This window comes from Bombyx mori, chromosome 26 (assembly GCF_030269925.1).
Source record: "Bombyx mori chromosome 26, ASM3026992v2".
Classification (NCBI taxonomy): Eukaryota; Metazoa; Arthropoda; class Insecta; order Lepidoptera; family Bombycidae; genus Bombyx; species Bombyx mori.
This window is the reverse complement of record NC_085132.1, coordinates 2926300-2948172: the sequence shown is the minus strand read 5'-3', so window position 1 is coordinate 2948172 and position 21873 is coordinate 2926300. Positions and strand designations below refer to the sequence as shown.

The 21873-nt window shown below is 37.0% G+C and overlaps 1 protein-coding gene across 4 annotated transcripts in view; it reads right to left on the bottom strand.

Moving 5' to 3' along the window:
- LOC101737038 (mushroom body large-type Kenyon cell-specific protein 1) overlaps window positions 1-21873 on the bottom strand; it is a 204171-nt gene that overhangs the window by 25200 nt on the left and 157098 nt on the right. For all 4 annotated transcript variants that reach the window (XM_021352441.3, XM_038020568.2, XM_012696242.4 and 1 more), the window contains 2 exons: window positions 3744-3863; window positions 2731-2843 (listed from right to left, as the gene is read on the bottom strand). In XM_021352441.3, coding sequence (XP_021208116.1) covers window positions 2731-2843; window positions 3744-3863 — 233 coding nt within the window. The remainder of the gene's footprint in view (window positions 1-2730; window positions 2844-3743; window positions 3864-21873) is intronic.

Sequence of the window (21873 nt, the reverse complement as noted above, 5' to 3'; positions counted from 1 at the left end):
AATAATCAGAGTATTTCTAAATATGTGTCCAGCTAATCGTTACGTAAAATAACGCACTCGTAAGTTTAGATAAAGTCGTATTGAACGGACACCGTTCAAACGGCATTGAATTAAAGTTTAAGGTAAAATGCAGATATGCGAAGACACTGTTCATGTTTAAAATGGATCTCAAACAATATTATCGACGGGTTATATCTATGAAGGCCAACAGCTTTATTATTGTGGAAGAAAAGCGCTTAGTTAAGGAACGTAGGATTTGAATTGAGCTCTTTTTTTTATTTATTTATGGCTTATATTGGTGGGCGAGCTCACAGCCCACATGGTGTTAAGTGATAACTGGAGCCCATAGACATCTACAGCGTAAATGCGCCACCCATCTTGAGATATAAGTTCTAAGGTCTCAAGTATAGTTACAACGGCTGCCCTACCCTTCAAACCGAAACGCATTACTGCTTCACGGCAGAAATAGGCAGGGTGCTGGTACCCACCTGCGCGGACTCACAAGAGGTCCTACCACCAGTAGTTACGCAAATTATAATTTTTGATTTTTATTACATGTTATTCCTTCACCGTGGAAGTCAATCGTGAACATTTGTCGAGTACGTATTTCATTAGAAAAATTGGTACCCGCCTCGGATTCGAATACCGGTGCATCGCTTCAACACGAATGCACCGGACGTCTTATCGCTTAGGCCACGACGACTTCAAAAGTTCTCGTTTAAGTGCGCCGAAATGAGTGTCTTCTTCTTCTTTTTCTCCACCATATCCCACTAGGTGGGGTCGTCACAGCTAATTTTTCTCTTCCATTCTCTTCTATCAGCCGTCAGCTCAACACTCACTCCTCACACTCCGGCTTGAGCCCCGTGAACGTCAGCTACAAGTTAGGGTGAGGCTGAAATAGCCTCTCAAGGCTATCAGCATAGGCAGGGAAAAAAAGACTATAATAGTTCGACGCATATCGATAGATCGGCCATGAAAGGAATAAAAATCGATTGGAATGTCGTAGCAATGGAAGTAAATTCTGATCATCAACAGAAAATAGTTTGCGAGATTTATTTAATGCCTAACTATCCTAGTCGTTGAGAATATAATAGTATGCTAGAATTGGGTTCTGTCAACTACCTCACAGCGACCTAGCGACAGTTATCGTCTTTTTTTTTTCTACCTATGCTGATAAACTTGAGAGGCTACTGACGTAGCAGCTGTTGAGCACATGTGACACACTCATATCGTCATTCACACACTCCATCCATGTCTTCTTCGATCGACCTCTTCCCCCTCCACCTTGCACTACCATTTCCATACATCTCCTAGTCACATGCGTCTTCTCTCTACGCATCACATGTCCATACAATGCTAACCGTCTGCACTTTAATTTGTTGATTACCTTGCTGTGTCGAAACTAGTGTAGTTAAAAAATATCGACCTCTTGCTTTGAAACAAGAGTCTGGATCTGGACTAAAGTCTGGACCTATCCATCTTAGCTCAAAATACGCAGTACCAATAAATATTAGATCATTCATTTATCACTACATAGTATAAAACAAAATCGCTTTCTCTGTCCCTATATCTCTATGTATGCTTAAATCTTTAAAACTACGCAACGGATTTTGACGTGGTTTTTTTTAATAGATAGAGCGATTGAAGAGGAAGGTTTATATTTATAATAACATCCATTAAATAGTGGCGAAATCAATAATAAATTACAGGTTCCGAAGCGAATCAAGGGCGGGTCGCTAGTCTATAAATATGAAACTAATGTTCGTTGTAAACGTTAATGTATTACAGATATAATGTAGGTTAAAACGAATCCAGAATCAAGGAACACGTCAATCACAGTATGCAATCGATTCAGATAAACGATTTTGATTCGCCGTTTACGTTTCGTGAACGGGATTACCTGCCGCGAATTATTAATAAACTGAATTGTATTGTGTGAATAATTTATTCCGATCGAAATGTTTGAACGTAATCACTTTAGGCTTTTGTTGGAACGAAGTTTTGGAACGAAGTTCCTTATCGCGCGCTGTGAAAGGGGGCTAGACGGAAAAAATTCTTACGAAAAGTTGTCACGACACTTTTAAGATCCGTCATTCTGACCAATCAACGTGTAGGCGCTTATCGCGTGACATTGCTCGTATCCGATTGGTCCGCGTAATGAGTACAGTTTCTCGAGATAGCGTTTCAACAATAGTAATTTAGTTCATAGTATTGTTTTTTTCTTCTTCATAATGCCGTAATTTATAATTATAACTTAAAAAAAAATTACAATTCCTTCACTAATTAATCGAAAGGAACTTCGTTCCATCCGGGTGTCCCTTGACACCTCTGAAGTTTTTATTTTTCGTGTTGTTCTCTGGGATCTATTTAACAGATTCAAGGCAATAGATTGTAGTGATTGGTTTTGTAAACGCGTGGCTGCAATTGCGACTGTTTTCCATTGTCGATTTAACTTTTTTTTTTATTGCCTAGGTGGGTGGACAAGCTCACAGCCCACCTGGTGTTAAGCGGTTACTGGAGCCCATAGACATCTACAACGTAAATGCGCCACCCGCCTTGAGATATAAGTTCTTAAGTCTCAAGTATAGTTACAACGACTGCCCCGCCCTTCAAACCGAAACGCTTTACTGCTTCATGGCAAAGGCGGGGTAGTGGTACCTAACCGAGGGGACTCACAAGAGGCCCCTACCACCAGATGCAGCAGCTGAAAATTCAAGGATGCCGCCTCACCTGTCGGCCTGGTGTCGCTGCTGCGCGAACCTCTGCATCATCCAGGCCTGCGTGAGCGGTGGAGGCACCAGCCCCGTGCCCAGCGCCGTCAACGCCGCTATCATCTGCTGGAACTGAAACAAGACGCTCGTATACGCCTGTCGACTTTGCAGCCCGTTTTCGAAATTTATCGGATAAATCGGTGTATCTATCTAAGGAATTTGAAGGCCGGTATATTAAATAAGACGTAGGGAAGTGCATCGAGTGGTGAACTCTTAAACTAGAAGCCTTCTGTTATTCTTTATCTTTTTTCCTACCTAAGCTGATAATAGTCTTGAGAGGCTATTTCAGCGTAACCTTAACTAGTAGGTGAGCTCACGGGGCTCAAACCGGAGTGTTGCTAACACTGGCCCTAGCAAGAGCAGTGCTTCGCAGAATCTACCACCGGATCGGAAACGCGACCCATTGAGAAGATCCGCCAAGAAACTCAGTGAGCTGTGTCTATGGGTTAATTAAGCGACCAGTTCGACGACGACGGTGACCGGTGCTTGAGGTACCTAAAAGCACCGTTAATGGATCGGGACGATCCATAATGACGTGTTTTGGGCGACGTCGACTATTTACCATTCGGTCCACAGGATCGGGTATGTTTCGACTACTAGAGGACCACTAGTACTATGAAACTGATATTAGGTGATACCGGTCATCGTTCTCGTCGAACCCGTCGCTTGCGACGAAGGGCTCGACGAGTAAATTAACCCTCAGACACAGCCCACTGAGTTTCTCGCCGGATCTTCTCAGTGGGTCGCGTTTCCGATCCGGTGGTAGATTCTGCGAAGCACGGCTCTTGCTAGGGTTCGTGTTAGCAACGTCATCAGGTTTGAGCCCCGTGAGCTCACCTACTAGTTAAGGTGACACTGATATAGCCTCTCAAAGCTATCAGTAGGAAAAAACGGGGGATATGTGCTTAATAGATTTTCCCTCGAAAACGAGACCAAACAGAAGGCGAATTTTAGTGTCTTTACGAGACCCACCTGTGCTATAGTCTGTGGGTTCTGCGCTTGGAGCTGCAGGAGATGCTGCAGCAGTGGAGGAGCCGCAGCTGGACTGTTCGTGCCGGACACAGAACTGCTATCGGACTCTGACGCGGGACTCTGAAAGAGAAACGGTACGTAATTTTTTTTTTTTGAAGGAAACTCCTTATGGGACGATGCGGAGGGGTACCCTAATCGGGAAAAACGTCCGTAACGTAAGATTTTTATTAGTAATTCACACAGTGTAGGTACGACTCTTAACTTTGTAATAACGTACAAAAATAACATATTTTTTTATAAATCATTGTGAATAAAGTAAAGTTGATAACTTTGTAAAGAGTTTTTTTTATCAATAAGAAAATCATAATAAAAAATGTATACCCGAATAATTATTTTCTTTATACCTCGAATAGAACTTAAAATCAATATTTTTATAATAAGTAACTTCGTTCCTATCCGGGGTCCCACGACACCACACATCTTTTTATTTTTATTGCTTGGATGCTACTACCCCGCAGCCGTTGTAACTATACTTGATACCTTAGAACTGATATCTCAAGGTGGGTGGCGCATTTACGTCGTAGATATCCACGGGCTCCAGTAACCATGTAACACCAGGTGGGCTGTCAGATCGTCCACCCATATCAGCAAAAAAAAGTGGTTACCAGAGCTTATAGACATCTACAACGTAAATGCCGCCACCCACCTTGAGGCATGAGCTCTAAGATCTCCCTCCACTGAGAAACACAGTAAAACTAAAAATCGTGTAAAACACCCGTGAAATTAAGGCGTTTAGTTTAGTTTTACAAGATTAAAAAATGTCATAGTTGGTAAATGACGCTTAAAAGACAACTAAGATTCACGCAAAATTATTCCAGAAACATCTAGAAACATCGACATTAATCTGCGTCAAAATACCGTTTCAACTAATGACTAATGTTTGGGAAAACCCAATTGACTATGATGATTGATGATCCTCTGGATGCCTATATTTCAAGCGTAACACAGCATTGGTAAGTGACGGAACAATACGGAAATATCAAGATTAATTATAACTGAATACAATATATTTATAATATGTCATTACTTACTTATAATATGTCATTTATAATATGTCATTACTTACTTAAGTTCAAATTTGAAGGTGAAAATTGTACATCATCTTAATGTCTTAAGATAAAACGTGAATTAAGATATACCTAAGATGTACTGCGTGGACAGAGGAGTATGAAATTTCCCACACTTAAAGAGAATATAGAGAAAGAGTGCAGAATGCTAAATTTTTTTTTAAATTATACATTAATGATACATTAAATCAATTAAAAAAACATTACACACACTACCATGTATTTGACACACACATGTATATACTCTTTGTTTATTGTCAAACTTTTGTTATTGCTTAAAGTGGGTGGTCAAATTGAAAATAGGTAAATATTGTTTATCTTTATATTATTTGTCTTTAGTATAGTCTTGGTGAAATCTGTGATTATAGAAGAATAATGTTCAAACTTATAATTTCAATTAATTATAGTCGAATTTCGACTACCACGGGACCAATAGTTTAATAGTAATTGTTTACAATTAAAACTAGTTTTACGGTTTAATCTCGAGTTTATTATTGTCGTAATATTATTAAAGACAAGAGTGAAACAACATAAAAACCGTAAAGTTTCCTTTCTGTCAACGTCTCGCGATTATCTAAAAGAACTAGAAGTAATTCAGTTCAATTAATTGATTTCATTTAATTTCTATTTCGATGTAACTACCACTTGGAGGTCGTTTGTTTGATATTTTTCGATATCCCGTAAACTGTTGGCTAATCTGTGCGTCCCTGATACTGGAATCACAGCCTTCAGTAATTCCCGGGTTAAAGCCGTCGCTTTTTATTATCGCAAGAAAAAAGTTACTGTCACATTCTAAGACCAGAGCACAAATTTATGTTACGGTAAAAAAATAGACCCAAAATGAATGACTCCGTGCACTAATGGTCATGGATGACCATGTGTTTCATCTTATTGGTAAATTTTCTACTAAATACTTGATTACAACTGGATATCTTACAAGAGTAGATCATCAGTAGCTACTATCCATTTAAGTCGCATACCTATCGATCCACAAAATACCCATTCCGACCAACCTGCGAATGGCCCGGAAAAAGACAGATTGACATAAAAGACGCAAAAAGGAAACTATAAATGTCAAGTAAATGACTTCAAGTGCTTACAATAGTAAGCTACATGGTCCAATTGTTATTACTTAATGAATTTAAAATAAATCGAATGTTTAACACGAATTATAGTATCTAAATATCATGATTCTATAATCTCTTAAAGTCATCGGTAAATTGATTAATGAACTGAGGTAGTATCTTTTGAAGATTTTGGATTCATTATGTTAGGCTGATTTATCTATGGTATTGAGAAAGAAAGTTCTAGTTCTAATTGTTCTTAAATATTACGTATTAGTTCAAATTAACTACACTATTCTGAGTAGTAGTGTAAGTGTCTTTGAAATAACTTGCATAGACGCCTTGACCTAAGTACCTACCTTCGTATTGTTCAAAATTATACGGACATCAAAAATGTATTATTATTTACGTAAAGCATATTTTATTATTTCAAAACAACATTAAACAAGTAACATTTACGATTGGCATTGGACATTTTTCTAAATAACATTCGTTCGTAACTTCGTCATGATATAACAGGCTCGCCTTGAGGTTTCGCTAATCACGTCTACCTTGAATATTAACTAACGGATTGTTTAGCCACACGGCTACACGTCACCGCGGTCACATACACGTGTCTATTTTAATGTACGTATTTTAGACTCGTAAAACATGGCAGTTTGGTTCAGAATCGTTTGCCTTAAAAGTAGTTTTCTTTTGCCATAGACAAAATAATATTATACCTACTCGCATTTTGGTATTAACTAACTTCATACGCTCAAATTCACTCAACACAGTTAAACAGTAATAGTATTCTTAAATTATTATAGTGCATGGAGATACAATAACTTTACAATTACATAATGACGTGTGTACCTAAATAAACATATGTATGTAGGATAGACTTAAACCATTATTTCTCCCGCCCACGGCATTGTCAACGGCCGATGACACTAATTTGAAAAACGAACGGCAATAATGGAAGCAGCTGCTTCCATTATTTGTATAGCGAAAAAAAAAGTTTACTGGTAACATAATTTGCCGCTCGCCAAATGGTGGGGTCTACACATTCTAATTCTAAACCGGTGGCCTCGACCAATAGCGGGCGAGGACGAGCCAGCATGGCGGTCGTGGGAACCGGTTAATGGGTCGTTTGAATTTAGAATTGTATTTTTGAATTCGTTTTGACCATTTTGTGAACACAATACTTAAGTACTTTTTATTTTTTTTGTTATACTACTATTGTAACTATTTTTTCCGCATGTTCTTGAATTTTGTAACATCTTTGTTAAATATTAATAACGTTTAATAATTGTTTATTCTTTTATAATATATTTATGATATTTTAAAACGACCTACAGATAAGTTATTGACGTAAAATATAAAATAATGCTTTATCAATTTATGAATTAAAATGGAAAATAACAACAAAGGCATTGTGTTATCCTTGTTTTAAATACATATTAATTGGATTTATATTTGTTTTTAATCAAATTCTCTGTTGTTTAACATGAAATGTATCTCTTTTAAAGGCATTTTAATAATTTCGCAGCCTTTATAGATGCAGGAAACCACGGGATCCTGTATACAAGGATACGGATATTGTGTTTTAGTTTGTAGCGTCGAGATAAGTTTGGTTGGTTAGCTTGGGTATTATCTGGTAGGGCATAGCACGAGCCGGTACGATTGTAAGGTAATCTAACGTTCCGGAAGGTAAGCGAAGGGGGGGGGGGACAACTGATGTACCGATAATTACTTGACACAGATTATGCCATAGTAAGAGATCACTCGATAGTTCATGAGCTCTTAAACTTTATATTCTTTTGAATACTCTAGAATTATTTGTATTATTTGATATAATGTATACTAATTTAAAAATCTACAGTGGTTTTTATGGATGTTCCGTTATAACTAGTTACTGAACCATGCATCCGATTGACTTGAAACTTGGTATCCATGTAGAAAATACATGTACCTACCTACTTGGAAAGGCTAATCTTTATATGAGTGTTGGACTCGCTAATAATAATAATGACAATAAATAATAATGTTACGAAATGGGCGAGTATGTACGGCTAGTAATTCTATACTATTTATAGATGCCTTAATCTATACTAGGTCCAAGATACCGCGGTATGCCCAAGAAACGTTGGTTGGATGTGGTATAGGTGGATATGGAGGAGAATAACCTCACCCAGAAGGATGCCGAAAACCGGGCAAGAAGGAAGAGTTTAAGTAGGAAAGAGAATCCTGGTACTGGACTAGAAAACGGCTAAGAAGAAGACGTATTATTTACTTACTTACTTATTACGAAGATTAAGAAATTACTACAGACAGTGACGGTCCTACCTACGTCCTTATCCTTGGTATATTTCAAGTTGTCTGCAAGCTTGTCAATCTTGCATGGCAAACACAAGTTATAAGGTTGGTTAAAGCTTACATTGTCATTGTGTTTGTTTCTTAAATTATTCATGAGGATTTATGTTCCTTTTTTTATCTAAAAGTAAGTATTGTATGAAGATTTGAAAGGTTACTACTTTGTTAAAATATAGACGGCCTATTTATCGATCAGCGATGACAACTCTTTTTGTAATCTATATATTAATACGTGAAGCAAAAACTTTGTATCCCTTTTTACGGAAATTGCGCGGACGGAGGAGTATGAAATTTTCAACACTTATAGAGAATATAGAGAAGGAGTGCAGAATGCTATTTTTTTTTGAATTATGCATAAAAGATACATTAAATCAATAAAAAAATCATTACAAACAATACCATGTATTTGACACAGCACATACATGTAAATATACTCTTTGTTTATTATCAATTGTCAAACTTTTGTTATTGTTTAAAGTCTGTGGTCAAATTGAGAATAGGTTAATATTGTCTGTCTTTAATATTATTTATTTATAGTTTAATTTTGGCGAAATCTGTGATTATATTATATAAGTATAATAGTGTTTGACAATAGAACCATGATAATGTTTAAACTTATAATTTCAATTAAATAAAGTCGAATTTCGACTACTGGGGGACCACTAGTGATGGTTAAAAATGCGTTTAAAATTCTGTACAATTTCGCCCCATTATACTTATTAAAAAATTGGAGTTTTTGGTCATTGGAACTGTCAGATATGGCGACATGAACTTGCCGCTAAATTCTCCCTTGAGGCAAAAGTCTCAACTGTCCCACTCTTCAAAAACACACGTCACATCGACAATAAGATCTGTCATTGAGCTTAGGATCGACTGACTTGCGAGCAACTACTCACGCGAAACCCTTCTCCACATCAGTCCTCCAGGGTCTCGCTGGAGTATTTGGTATTACCATCAAGCTCTACACCGACGGAGGCTTCAAGCGAGCTCACGTCCGAACCCAGTAACGTGTCGTGTGTCGGTAGTCATCATACAAAGCAAGATACCTATTTGACAGATGCCTGAATCTTGCTTACGACATTTTCAAGATAAGCCTGATATATACAAGGTCCGAACAACAACATTTGGACCGTCGGTCTACCCAGCAAATATTACCAGCTCGGTGGAAGATCTTCCCTTTGTCGTATACCTACAGCTTCAGCGTCACCTATTTTCAAGACTGGTCGCTTCGGCAGGTGAGTCTTTGCTCCTTAGCGGATTCCGACTCCCATAACCACTGTCCTGCCTCTTCAAGCCGGAATGCATGATTGCTTTGCATACATAATTCTGATTTATTGTCCTGACTTTGAATGGATGAAACGAACGACGCTTCTCGTGGTTTCTTCTCTTGGGTTTATTTTTTATTGCATAGATGTGTCGACGAGCTCACAGCCCACCTGGTGTTAAGTGGTTACTAGAGCCCATAGACATCTATGACGTAAATGCCGCCACCCACCTTGAAATGTGAGTTCTAAGGTCTCAGTATAGTTACAACAGCTGCCCCACCCACCATCCAAACCGAAGCCGCTTCACGGCAGAAATAGGCAGGGTGGTGGTATCTACCCACCGGTGAGTGTAGACCGGACTCACAAGAGGTCCTACCACCAGTAAAACGAGTTTGCGATGAAAACGAAATTTGTTTGTTTTCGTTACTAATGAATTAGTATCATTGAGATATAAATGTTCTATGGAATAAATGTTTTAATTTTGTGCAATCTTTTTCTATCGGCTTCCGGGAAATACCATTCAACATTCTAACATCGAGATTTTTTATTTTCCGTTCTGAATGATGATATATCGATATTTTTTTTAACTGCTCTTGTTGAATCTCATGTGAATTTATTGGCAATCAAGGAACTAAAGAAAATTTTCAACAAACAACAAAGCAACGTTTTGTCTGAAAACAATATTTTTTTAATATATGCCAAGAACAAATGTTGCGACACATTTAAGTTCAATGCGGACATCAAAGAACTTTTTTCAAAATACTCTTCGCAATGAAAAAATATGTTCCACGATACAAAGTATGTTTCATGTTACCGTGTAATAACTCCAACTAACCATGAAATCGACTCATACTGCATTTTCCATTTCACACACTAAAAAAAAAAGAAAAATAACAAAGCGCACTCAAACCACAAAGCTGCTCATTTCCAACGTTTCCGCTGCTTAAAACGGAACGCGTGAATTTAAAAAGTGAAAAGTGAACGCACTAGAGAAGTAAAAAACCCTTTGCCTCCGTTGTGGCGGCTAATCTTTACGAGCACATAATCTGTGACCGGTTGAAACTCGCGCGCGATTTTCGAATTAGAACTGTCAAATTAAAATACGTCACGCGCCATTTTCAAGTTACGTTAGCGTGAAACGGTGTTGTTTTTTGTTTCGCGAGAGTCAATGATTAGTAAACGCGTTCGTACTGCAGCTATTTGGCGGCACGTGTTCGCGGCGAGGGGTGGGCCTTGCACGTGAATTTTCCGAGGTTTCCACCCTCTACGGACCGCCCCTATAGGCTTTTCTGTCCGGCCTATGCTGTTTAACCGATTGACTTAGGACGGGGGTGGAGTGGCCCTTCGTATTTTTTTAATCGAGATTTTAATTACAAAAAGGGCGTATCTACTGGTCGTTTTCTGACAAAACCTAAATATAAAATAAGGTTCATCCGAATAGATTTTAACGTTACAACACTAAGATGTTTTACTTTATTAATTTTCCATTCAACTGTCGTTGGGGCCATATTTTTTTCTTTTCTTTTTTGGCTTGCACGGTTTGTGCATTTAGCCACATACAAGCGGGCCATAATTAGACACGTGTATTTATAATTAAAACAAAATAAACGTATAATCTTGTACGAACATAGCCCGATAAAAACTTTATTACCATTAAAATAACATGCATTCAGGCCTTAAGTATAAAGTCGAGTGCCATAGATCGATTTGCCCATACATTTTTACAGCTAACCCTCCCAGCGAGTCTAAGCAGAATACATTTCATGCATCAACCATTTTTGGTATGCAATTACTAGCAATTTCTTTATACGTTTAACTGCTAAACAATTGCTGGGTTTCGCTTCGGCTGCTCATCACGTAAATGCTAAAAATAATTCAGGCTTTTGCTAAAATCGACGTGAACTAAAAAAAGGTTTTTTTTTTTTTCGTTTCTCCTTAATTACACGCTCGTCAGAATTTAGTGCTTAAGTGGATAATGTTTGATACTAAGAAGCGGGTTCGGCTTGTGTAGTTCAATTTTATTTATTACCAGCGACCCGCTCTCGCTTCGCTTCAGAAACATTAAATTTTATTATTGATAGCTGAGTACTATGATGTTACCCGCGGTTTTTGCAGTACCGCGGGTGACGCCACGGGGCGAAGCTAGTTTGAAAAAAGTTGCCTAAGTTACTCCTTATATCATCAGCTACCTATCACCGAAAGTCTCATCAAAATCAGGTCAGCCGTTCCCGAGATTAGCCGGATCAAACGGACAGACAGACAAAAATTGTAAAAAAATGTTATTTTGGTGTATATACCGTATATAAATATATTCATATACATGTAATAAAAAGCGGTTATTTCAATATTACAAACAGACACTCCAATTTTATTTATATGTATAGATAGTTGACAACTGGTTTTGTGAACGCACGCCGTGCACATGTCGTCCAAGATATGCTTATATCATCTTTGTATATATCTATAGAATTCTGCTCTAAACACAATATATAATCGAGATATTGAATAAAAATTATGTAAAAATAATCAGCATTCGTAGTAATATAATTATTAGATGCATCAACTATTATAGTCGTATATGGAAAGGTCATTCTCGAACTCAGTAACTAAATAATCCAAAAGTGCGTTTATCGGTTATCGGTTTGACAGAACGAAGATATTAATATCTTTTTATAATTTATGATGTTATGTTCAAAATAGATGCAATTTTCTTACTCAAGGTAAGACGAGCTTTCAGATAGTTCCGTATTAAGAGGTTTCCAAACTCCGAAGGAAATAACGTCTGGCAAGGTAATCTGGCAGGCTCTGATGGTAGGACCACTTGTGAGTCCGCACGGGTAGGTACTACCACCCTGCCTATTTTTGCCGTGAAGCAGTAATGCGTTTCGGTTTGAAGGGTTGGGCAGTCGTTGTAACTATACTTGAGACCTTAGAAATTATATCTCAAGGTGGGTGGCGCATTTACGTTGTAGATGTCTATGGGCTCTGGTAATCACTTCACACCAGGCGGGCTGTGAGCTCGTCCACCCAATTAGCAATAAAAAAAAGGCAGGAGCTGGATGAGAGAATCCGAGGATCGTGCTGTAATTGGAAAGGCCTATGTCCAGCTGTGGACTGCTACAGGCTGATGATGAATCTGTATTGTGCTACCTCCTATCCAAAGTAGAATGCATGACTCCTATGTGCCAAAAATGGTTGGAATAGTGAAACGTTCCCACCTTTAAACCCTTTCACTTCCAATATTATTTTATTTTGTTGTGTGGCATTACATTAAGCTTGTATTGTAATCAGTAAGTTATTTTTATAATCACTGTGTTAACTTACTTGATGTACTTAATTAATATTTGCTTCTACTTAAATCTCACGTAAAACTTTAATATTAAGTTCTGAATGTTAGACGTAAATTAACTAATTTAAATTTTTGTTTTTTTTCAAAATAAATTTTTGTATGACGCACAGCGACTCCACGCCACGCTCTGTCCGAACGCTGCCTACTTTTCATACTGTACGCCTACGTATTCAGTATTTCAGTAACAACAAACGGTTTTCGTAGCGATTTTCGACCTTATAATTTACGAAACAAGGCTTAATATCTGATGTAGTGGTGTACGTCACGCACCCCGTCCTTGTCGCGCTTATTAATGAAAAATACCGGCTTCCTACGTTTGACGTTGAAATCACAGAAATGGATAGGGCATTGTATTTTAAATTGAAATGATGCCCAGCGTAGGTACACTGGATGATCCTTTTGTGGTGAGCGGCTTAGGAATTAGATAAATTACTATTCGAAGACATAGCAGCGAAACCTGGGTACGGATGATAGTATGAACCCTTCTTTTGTGACTGGCATGAATACATTTTAAAACTATGAAGAAAAAACTGTATAGGTTTTGATAAAACCGGTGCTTTTTAAGGCACTATAGTGATACAATTTACATTTAGTAAATATACTCCTGTGAATTAAATTAGCTTATACCTACTACAAACAAATTACAAAGATACACTTCATCAAAAAAAAGAGAGTTTCATGAATGTAATCGAATTTAGTTAAATATGCATTATTAATGTTAACTCAGAAACAACCACTCCGATTTTGATAAAATTTAAATGGGACTACAAGAGACGCACCTACTTTTAAATTAAAAATCATCAAAATCAGTTCAACCAACGAGTTGTTGACTACAACTCGTTCTTTTTCAAAATCGGCTAAAAATGGAATCAGATTCCTAAGCTTTTCGATAATAAATTTGAATATTTTACGATTAAACCATCTGTATTACGTAGTAAAACTTTTGTTACTCCTACTGCTACTGGGATAATGTGTGGGAAGTGTAGGAGAATTTTTTGTGTAAATATTTGTGAATATTCATTACTTATTTCTCTGAGGTCTGAAATGAAAATCGCGTTTGAAAAAAAAAACATATTTTTTTCTAATGGATAGATGGGTGGACGAGCTCACGGCCCCCCTGGTGTTAATTGGTTAATGGAGCCCATAGACATCTACAACGTAAATTCCGCCACCTACCTTGAGATATAAGTTCTAAGGTCCAGTATAGTTACAACGGCTGCCCCGCCCTTCAAACCGAAACGCGTCACTGCTTCACGGCAGAAATAGGCGGGGCGGTGGTACCTACCCGTGCAGACTCACAAGAGGTCCTACCACCAGTGTTTAAAACTCTTCAAGATTCTTTCGTTATTCGTTATGTATACGATATTCTTTTAACATATATTATTATGCTATTCAGATATAATACACATGAGTCGTCTATTATCAAAGGTGGCAATCTGTGCATTTGGACAAAAAAATTTTATTGATATGTCAATACAGATTGAATTGAATATAATCGTCTCCTTCAAAGAATACGGTTCAAAACCTGCATTAAATAAAGGTTAATACTTAACCTGTTATTTATCTAAGATGTCGTTCAGAAGAGTTTTGTGACTGCCAATGGAATACAAAGTCAATAATTCGTTTTTTCTGATTTACCAATGATTGTCCAAAAGTCACATTGCCGGCTTTGATAATAGTCGACTCACATATAAAAAAGCAAAACTCCAACGGATGCTGTTTATTTTTTTGTTTCTTAAATATTATTTCAAAAAAAAGAGCAGATTTTTGGCGTTTGATACTAAAGAACAGAGACGCTTTGATGCTTCTTGCTGTGGAATTGGTTAAAGTTTGAAAAAAACTAGTGTCTAGCCATCGTTAGCTATGAAATACTGCAATCACGTGAGTAGCGGTAAACGATGAATGGCAAAAGTATATTTAACTTTAATACGTGGGAGCCAAAGATAATAAGTGGGCGGTTTCAATGCTTTCTCACAGAACGGGGATAGCAACGTTCAGAAACTATCTATCAACTATAAAAGAATTTAGCTTTTGTTTGTGTATTGCAATTTATGTAGTCTTCTATACTTAAACGTTGGAAGCACGAAATATTATAGAAAAATATAGACTGGTTTGAATTTAATAACACCTATAAGATGATACATATATTTCAACTTTCCAATGGCAAATGAGAATGCGATATTTACAAACTATGTGGGTATTATCAAATCTAGACCATGAAAACTGAAAATGAAAACTTTTAGAAAAATCAACCCCTTACACGAGTTCTTATTTGAAGGTTTCAAGATGTGGTTCAAGAAAAGAATATTCATAATTTCGCTCTTTATTATCATACGTCACTTACATGAGCATAATGATGGTGATTTATTTTATTTCAGACAACAACAACAAGTCCATATGTGTACATAGTAGCATTGAAATATACTTAAAATTACCAAAACAAATAAAATAAAAAATAATTATCAGTTGAATACATTTAAAATATTCCGACGAAGCTCAACGAAGCGAATTTCTAGTTGTAACGCTACATACATAGAATAACTTATCGCCTTTCGATCATCATACCTAGTCGAATAAGACGTATGGTTAAAAACATTTTGACAACAAAAGGAAACCTACGGAAATGAACCAACATGAAGATTTTGGCTGCAACTTAGCAATATTCTACCGGACTTAGCTACATTGGTAGAAATTCACCAGGTTCGTATCCATTGCAACACTGAATTTTGCATTTTTTTTATTTATAGCGATAATGTTTTCTTCTTTCAAAAAATAAATACCTACTTAAGTATTTTAGTTAATAACACTAGTTATTTGGTGATCAACTATTTATTTTGTTAAATTTTTATGAGTAGATGACGCCATGTTTACTGACTTAATCAACAACAAAGTTTTTTTTAGTTTTAACAAAATTGTTAAGTTTTTTTTGTATCTATACGAAAAAAAACTAGTGATAGAATTTTTTATGTAATTTAACTAAATTGGTCTGAGGCTGAGGTATTAGTTCTTTCTGGAAAAGGGAATTACCCAAAACAGTTTGAGAATCCCTGTTCTAACACCAGTTCTCATATCTAGCCATCCGTGAACACGTATTCAAAAGCTAGATACTAAACTTATGATCAAATTATTCTTTAATATCGGGGACGCATATAACAGAGCCATTATACATTCAATCCTTTGGATATTATTTTTAATAAAATCTCAAACGATTCAGCGAATTCAAAATTATCATTACATTGCATACTCATTACATAGTATATTTGCATTTAAGTACGCTCACTGTGTATATGTGTTGGTGTGTTAACATTTGTATGACTGTATGATTAGCAAGTGTAATGTTTGATTATTTTAAATTATTATTCGCATTCTCCTCTCGGGAATATTCTCGAAGAGATTTCTTTATAAAACATGATCGGTGCCTTAATTTTCCTATTCAGTATTATATAGCCGTGACCTATTTGAGCTTGAAATCTAAAACGGATCTGCAAAACCTAAATAGGTATTGTTAATGAGATCCGGAGTACACATAGTGAATCTATGAAGGAGTCTGAACGATTATCCAATTGGATGTTTGACTCACAAATGACGCAACAGCCAAGGGTCAAGGCTCATGCCGATATGTTCTTTTGAATCATTCGGAATTTACTGCGCGCTATCCGTCAAATGATGGGATTTCTATCAGAAGTTGCTTACACATTTTTCGATGCGAAACTAAGAGGCTTTTTTTATTTTTTTATTGCTTATATGGGTGGACGACCTCACAGCCCGCCTGGTTTTAAGTAGTTACTGGAGCCCATAAACATCAACAATGTAATGCGCCACCCACCTTGAGATATAAGTTTTAAGGTCTCAGTATAGTCACAACGGCTGCCCCGCCCTTCAAACTGAAACGCATTACTGCTTTACGGCAGAAATTTGTGGGGTGGTGGTACCTACCCGTGTGGACTCACAAGAGGTCCTACCACCAGTTTAGTTAGTTTACTAACACTAATACTAGCAAGAGTAGTGCTTCGCAGAATCTACCACCGGATCGGTATGGCGACGCACTTAGAAGATCCTGCGAGAAACTCAATGGGCTAGTGTAAGAAACTGTGACACCACACATAGGCGATCATGCTTATTACCGGATTAATTAGTTTGTTTATTTATGTACCTTTGGATTTCGTAATAAGAGTCAATTTGAATTGTATGCTTTCAACGGCTTTTGGGAAAGACTCCTACCAAATTTTCGAATGATGGGTTTTGATAACTCTTATTCAGATTACTCCCGTTGTCATCTTTGTTTTATTATTCCAAGTTGAATGCTATCTTCAACGATGTATTCTGCTGTTCCCTGGATACTGTATCTACTGTTTTTATATTACTCTACTTCGTTTTAATGCTGTGAATCAAACACAGTCTTATCTTTGAATTCCCCTGATTGCCTCCCCCTTATTTTGTTGCAGTTTATGACCTAGCTGTTATTAATGTTAAATATGAATATATTATTTACCACGATTGCCTTTTACTTTTCCTGTGTGAACATGCGTATGTCTATAATTATTTATCACGTACATAACGACGGAAAAAGCGGAATTGTTGTAACTCGAAATACCCAGCTTTACAACTACAGCTAATATGGTAAAAGTAATTCAGCCCAAAATGCAAGTTACGACATTTCCGCTTTTTCCCATCGATTTTAATTTTGATGTGTGTATAATTATGTTCCTTACAGACAGCGAAACGGCTAGATCTGTTTCGATGAATTTTGTACGGAATCTTCAGATCGTCTTAGCGGTGATGCTGTGGGGTTCGGTAGCGTCAAATTGCTCGCAAATGAAAATAGATTAGCAGAGCGGTACGGGTTAGTCAATATAATCATAAATAGACAAAGACCAAACACTGAAGTTGTGTATTGTCAATGGTACACTGCAACATGCCTACTATATTTTTATATTTTCCAGAATTTCTCTAAATTAAACGGTTGTCTGGAAGAAACCGCTTTTTTTTTTATTGCTAAGATGTGTGGACGAGCTCACAGCCCACCTGATATTAAGTGGTTACTGAAGCCCATAGACATCTACAACGTAAATGCGCCACCCACCTTGAGATATAAGTTCTAAGGTCTCAGTATAGTTACAACAGCTGCCCCACCCTTCAAACCGAAACGCATTACTGCTTCACGGCAGAAATAGGCGGGGCGGTGGTACCTACCCGTGCGGACTCACAAGAGGTCCTTCTACCAGTAAGACCGCCTATTGTACAAAAAGTAGATACTTTTTGACTGTTTTTGAATGTAAATTGTGTTTTGGTGTGCAATGAAATGTATTCTTTCTCTCTCACTCTAAGTTACCACTTTGCCTTATTGGTTTGGTAATTCTTCTTGGAGCGTCAATAAAGAACTAAAAAGAAATAAAATAGAAATAAGAAACTGATCCTTGGGGCGTCAGAGATTATGGTTGCTTTTCGAACATTAGTCGAACGCTAGTACATCGAAATACATTGAATAGAAGGCCACGAAGCCATTATGATTTAAAGGATGGGACAACGAACTTTTGTACCAACACAAAAATTCAAGCTTAAGTTTAAAGGTTGCCAGCGAAATCCGCATTTCGGTGTCAGTGCCCCCCCGGCTAATAACTTAACACGGTCTATGAGATTGTCAGCCCTCATAAATTCAACTATTAATTCTGTGCTTCTCTTCAAGATAGCCAAATAAAAATAGAATGATACACCACCAGCTATTATTAACCGACTTCAACAAAATATACATATTTATGATATGTATATGTATATATTTATGTGTATCTATATATTTATGTATATGTACCTAGTCAGGTCATAAATTCTGTCACATGTTTAATGTAAAATAATTGAAACAAGTTTATTCATTATGTAACCATTCATATACCAAAATGAACTTAACAAACATAGATTCTTATGACACTAAAGTTTATTCAAAATGACCTCCGTGATTTTGAATACAGGCCTTCAATCTGCGCGGCCAGTCGTCTATCGCAGCACGAACGAGGTCCATGTCAATATCGGCGGCTGCCTTAATCAAGGATGTCTTGAGTGACTCCAAATTGGGATGAGGCTTTGAGCACGCCTTTCCTCCAAGTGTTGCCATATCTTCTAATCTAACGGATTCAAATCTGGACTGGAGGAGGGCCAGTATTCGTGCCGGATGAAGTCGATTTCACGCGCCACCAGCCAGTCTTGTGTGCTCTTCGCTCTATGAGCTGGCGCCGAATCTTGTTGGAATACCCAGTGCCTGTTATTGAACATGGTATGAGAAACAGGTTCCACAAGGTTCATCAGGACTGTATTTTGATACACAACTACATTCGTTTTTACACCTTTCTCACAAAAATGTACCTCTGTTAAGCCCCAATAAGAAACTCCCAACCATACCATGAGCGAGGATGGAAAATGACCTCGTTGGACACGCGGAATACGGTTGCTCGCTTCTTCACTACTGTGTGCGTACACCTTATGTTTGTTTTGTATTATTCTGTTTGTTGTAGCTCTCTTCTACGGTAAAAATTTTTTCATCCGAAAAAAGAATTTCCCGATATTTTTTTCCCGCGTACCGCTTCAACAAAGCGCGGCATCTCTTCAGTCTCAGGTCCATTAGACGCGCATTCAAACGATGTCCTGTTTTTCTTCGATATGCCCGAAGCCCTAAGTCTTCATTTAACACCCTTTTCACAGTGGTTCTGCTTAACCCCATCTGAAGGGCCAACAATTTCTGCTTACGTTTGGGATTTCTTTGAATTCGCGCCTTCACAGCTTTTATCACTGCTGGAGTCCTAACAGACCGAGAGCGACCACTTCTTGACCTGTCATCTACACTAGAGTCTTCATTGTATCATTTGATGGTACGATAAACGACTCTTTTGGTTATATTCAAATTTTTCAGTATGTTAAAAATTTGAATTGGCGCGTAACCGCAACGATGCAACGCAATAACTGCAACACGGTCTTCTTTAAGCGTCCACTCCATATTTAAAAATGAGTAAAAATTCTAAAAGTATACATTTTTATTTTCATGAACAATTCGAAATTCGAATTCAATAAACTTTTTTGTGGCCAGCATTCTAAAAGAAAAGTTTTTACTGTGTGACAATACTTATGACCTGACTAGTTATATATTTAAGTACGAGTATTTGTGTCTATAAATATTATGTATGTTATATATACACATATGTTTTAGTAATATCATTATCACACTACACCTACCAAGCTTCATCTCTGCACTCCCTTAAGGTAGACTGTTAGAGAATGCCTATGGCATTAAGTCCACCTTTATACTTAGAATATATTTATACTTATACTAGTATTAGAAGTTATGTTACCTCATAGCTTCTGACTGGGTTAATCGATTTTAATTATTCTTTTTTTATTAGAAAACTGACGCTCCCCGTGTGGTCCCATTTCAATTTAGTCCAGTTCTGATAATGGTATCCACGAGAAAACTATATAAGTCTTAAATTGGCATTAAGTAGTTACCTACCTACGTGCGTAACAAATAGATGAATAACTCAGTAACTCAATACCACGCCAACCGATTTCAAAGATTACTGTTTTTAGTGTATATTAATTTGTTTTGGAGTATCTTTTTTCCATTTGAAGTCGGTTTTTGTTAAAGCATGTCTATTTACAATTACTAGTGGTCCCGCATTATACGAAATTCGACTATAATTAATTGAAATTTTCTTTATAAACATTATTATGGTTCTATTGTCAAACACTATTAGAATTTGTTAATATAATCACAGATTTCGCCAAAACTACACTATAGATAAATAGTATTATAGACAAACAATATTAATTTATTCTCAATTTGATCACAGACTTTCAACAATAACAAAAGTTTGACAATAAACGCAGAGTGTATGTGTGTGTATATGTGTTGTGTCAAATACATGATAGTGTGTGTAATGCTTTTTTTATTGATTTAATGTATCTTTTATGCATTATTTGAAAAAAATATTAGCATTGTGCACTTCTTCTCTATATGCTCTATAAGTGTGGGAAATTTCATAATCCTCCGTCCGCGCAATTTTCGTAAAAAGCGATACAAAGTTTTTGCTTCACGTATTAATATATATAGATTTTATGCCCTATCATTAAAAGGAACTATGCGTAATCAGGACGCTTAAATTATTCTTTGTCAATGTTATTATCACACACATGTAAGACTCCATTAGTGAGCAGTTGCATATAAGCGCATGTGACCGATTCGGCGGACATGTGCTATGCTAATCACGACCGATCTGGCTCAAGGATGTATTCATATGTCGCTGTTAACTTGACGAGATTAAACGCTAAAACATTTGGACTGTGAATGAAATACTAAGGAACATATGGCGTAAGTGATGCGATCTATATTAGCAGGAGCAGTAGTTGTGATGCTCGGTCCTACTAAGATTATTTTTATGATTGAGGGATTACTGGTGACCTGCAGGCCTTTCCAGTTTCACCAGGACAGGTGAGTGAGCAAGGGCTCAGTCTGGAAGGGTGGGATTTGCTAACAGCTACCCGAGCGCCTCCAAAGACCCAACTACTAAGCGTAGCTGTTTCGCGAATGAATTGACTACCTTAATTTGCTTATAGTCATTTTCAATTCTACGTAATGTATTCAAATTTTTTTTTTTTCCCTTGTATGCAGTCGAGCATACGGCCCACCTGATGGTGAGTGGTTACCATCGCCCATGGACTTCAGCAATGCCAGGGGCAGAGCCAAGCCGCTGCCTACCTAAAATGCAATATAAGCTTATGATTTTGTGCTTAACTCGACAAATCAATATTATTTACCGTTTAATTAAGATCTTGTATGGTTCTTTTGAATTTTAGATGCTGTAAAAGTTTATCTATCGACGCTGACGGCTTTCACGAAATAATACATCCTCGAAAGATTTTTATTATTAGAAGCACAAACAAGAATTTGAAACTTTCCAAAAAAACATATTCTATACTCATATATAC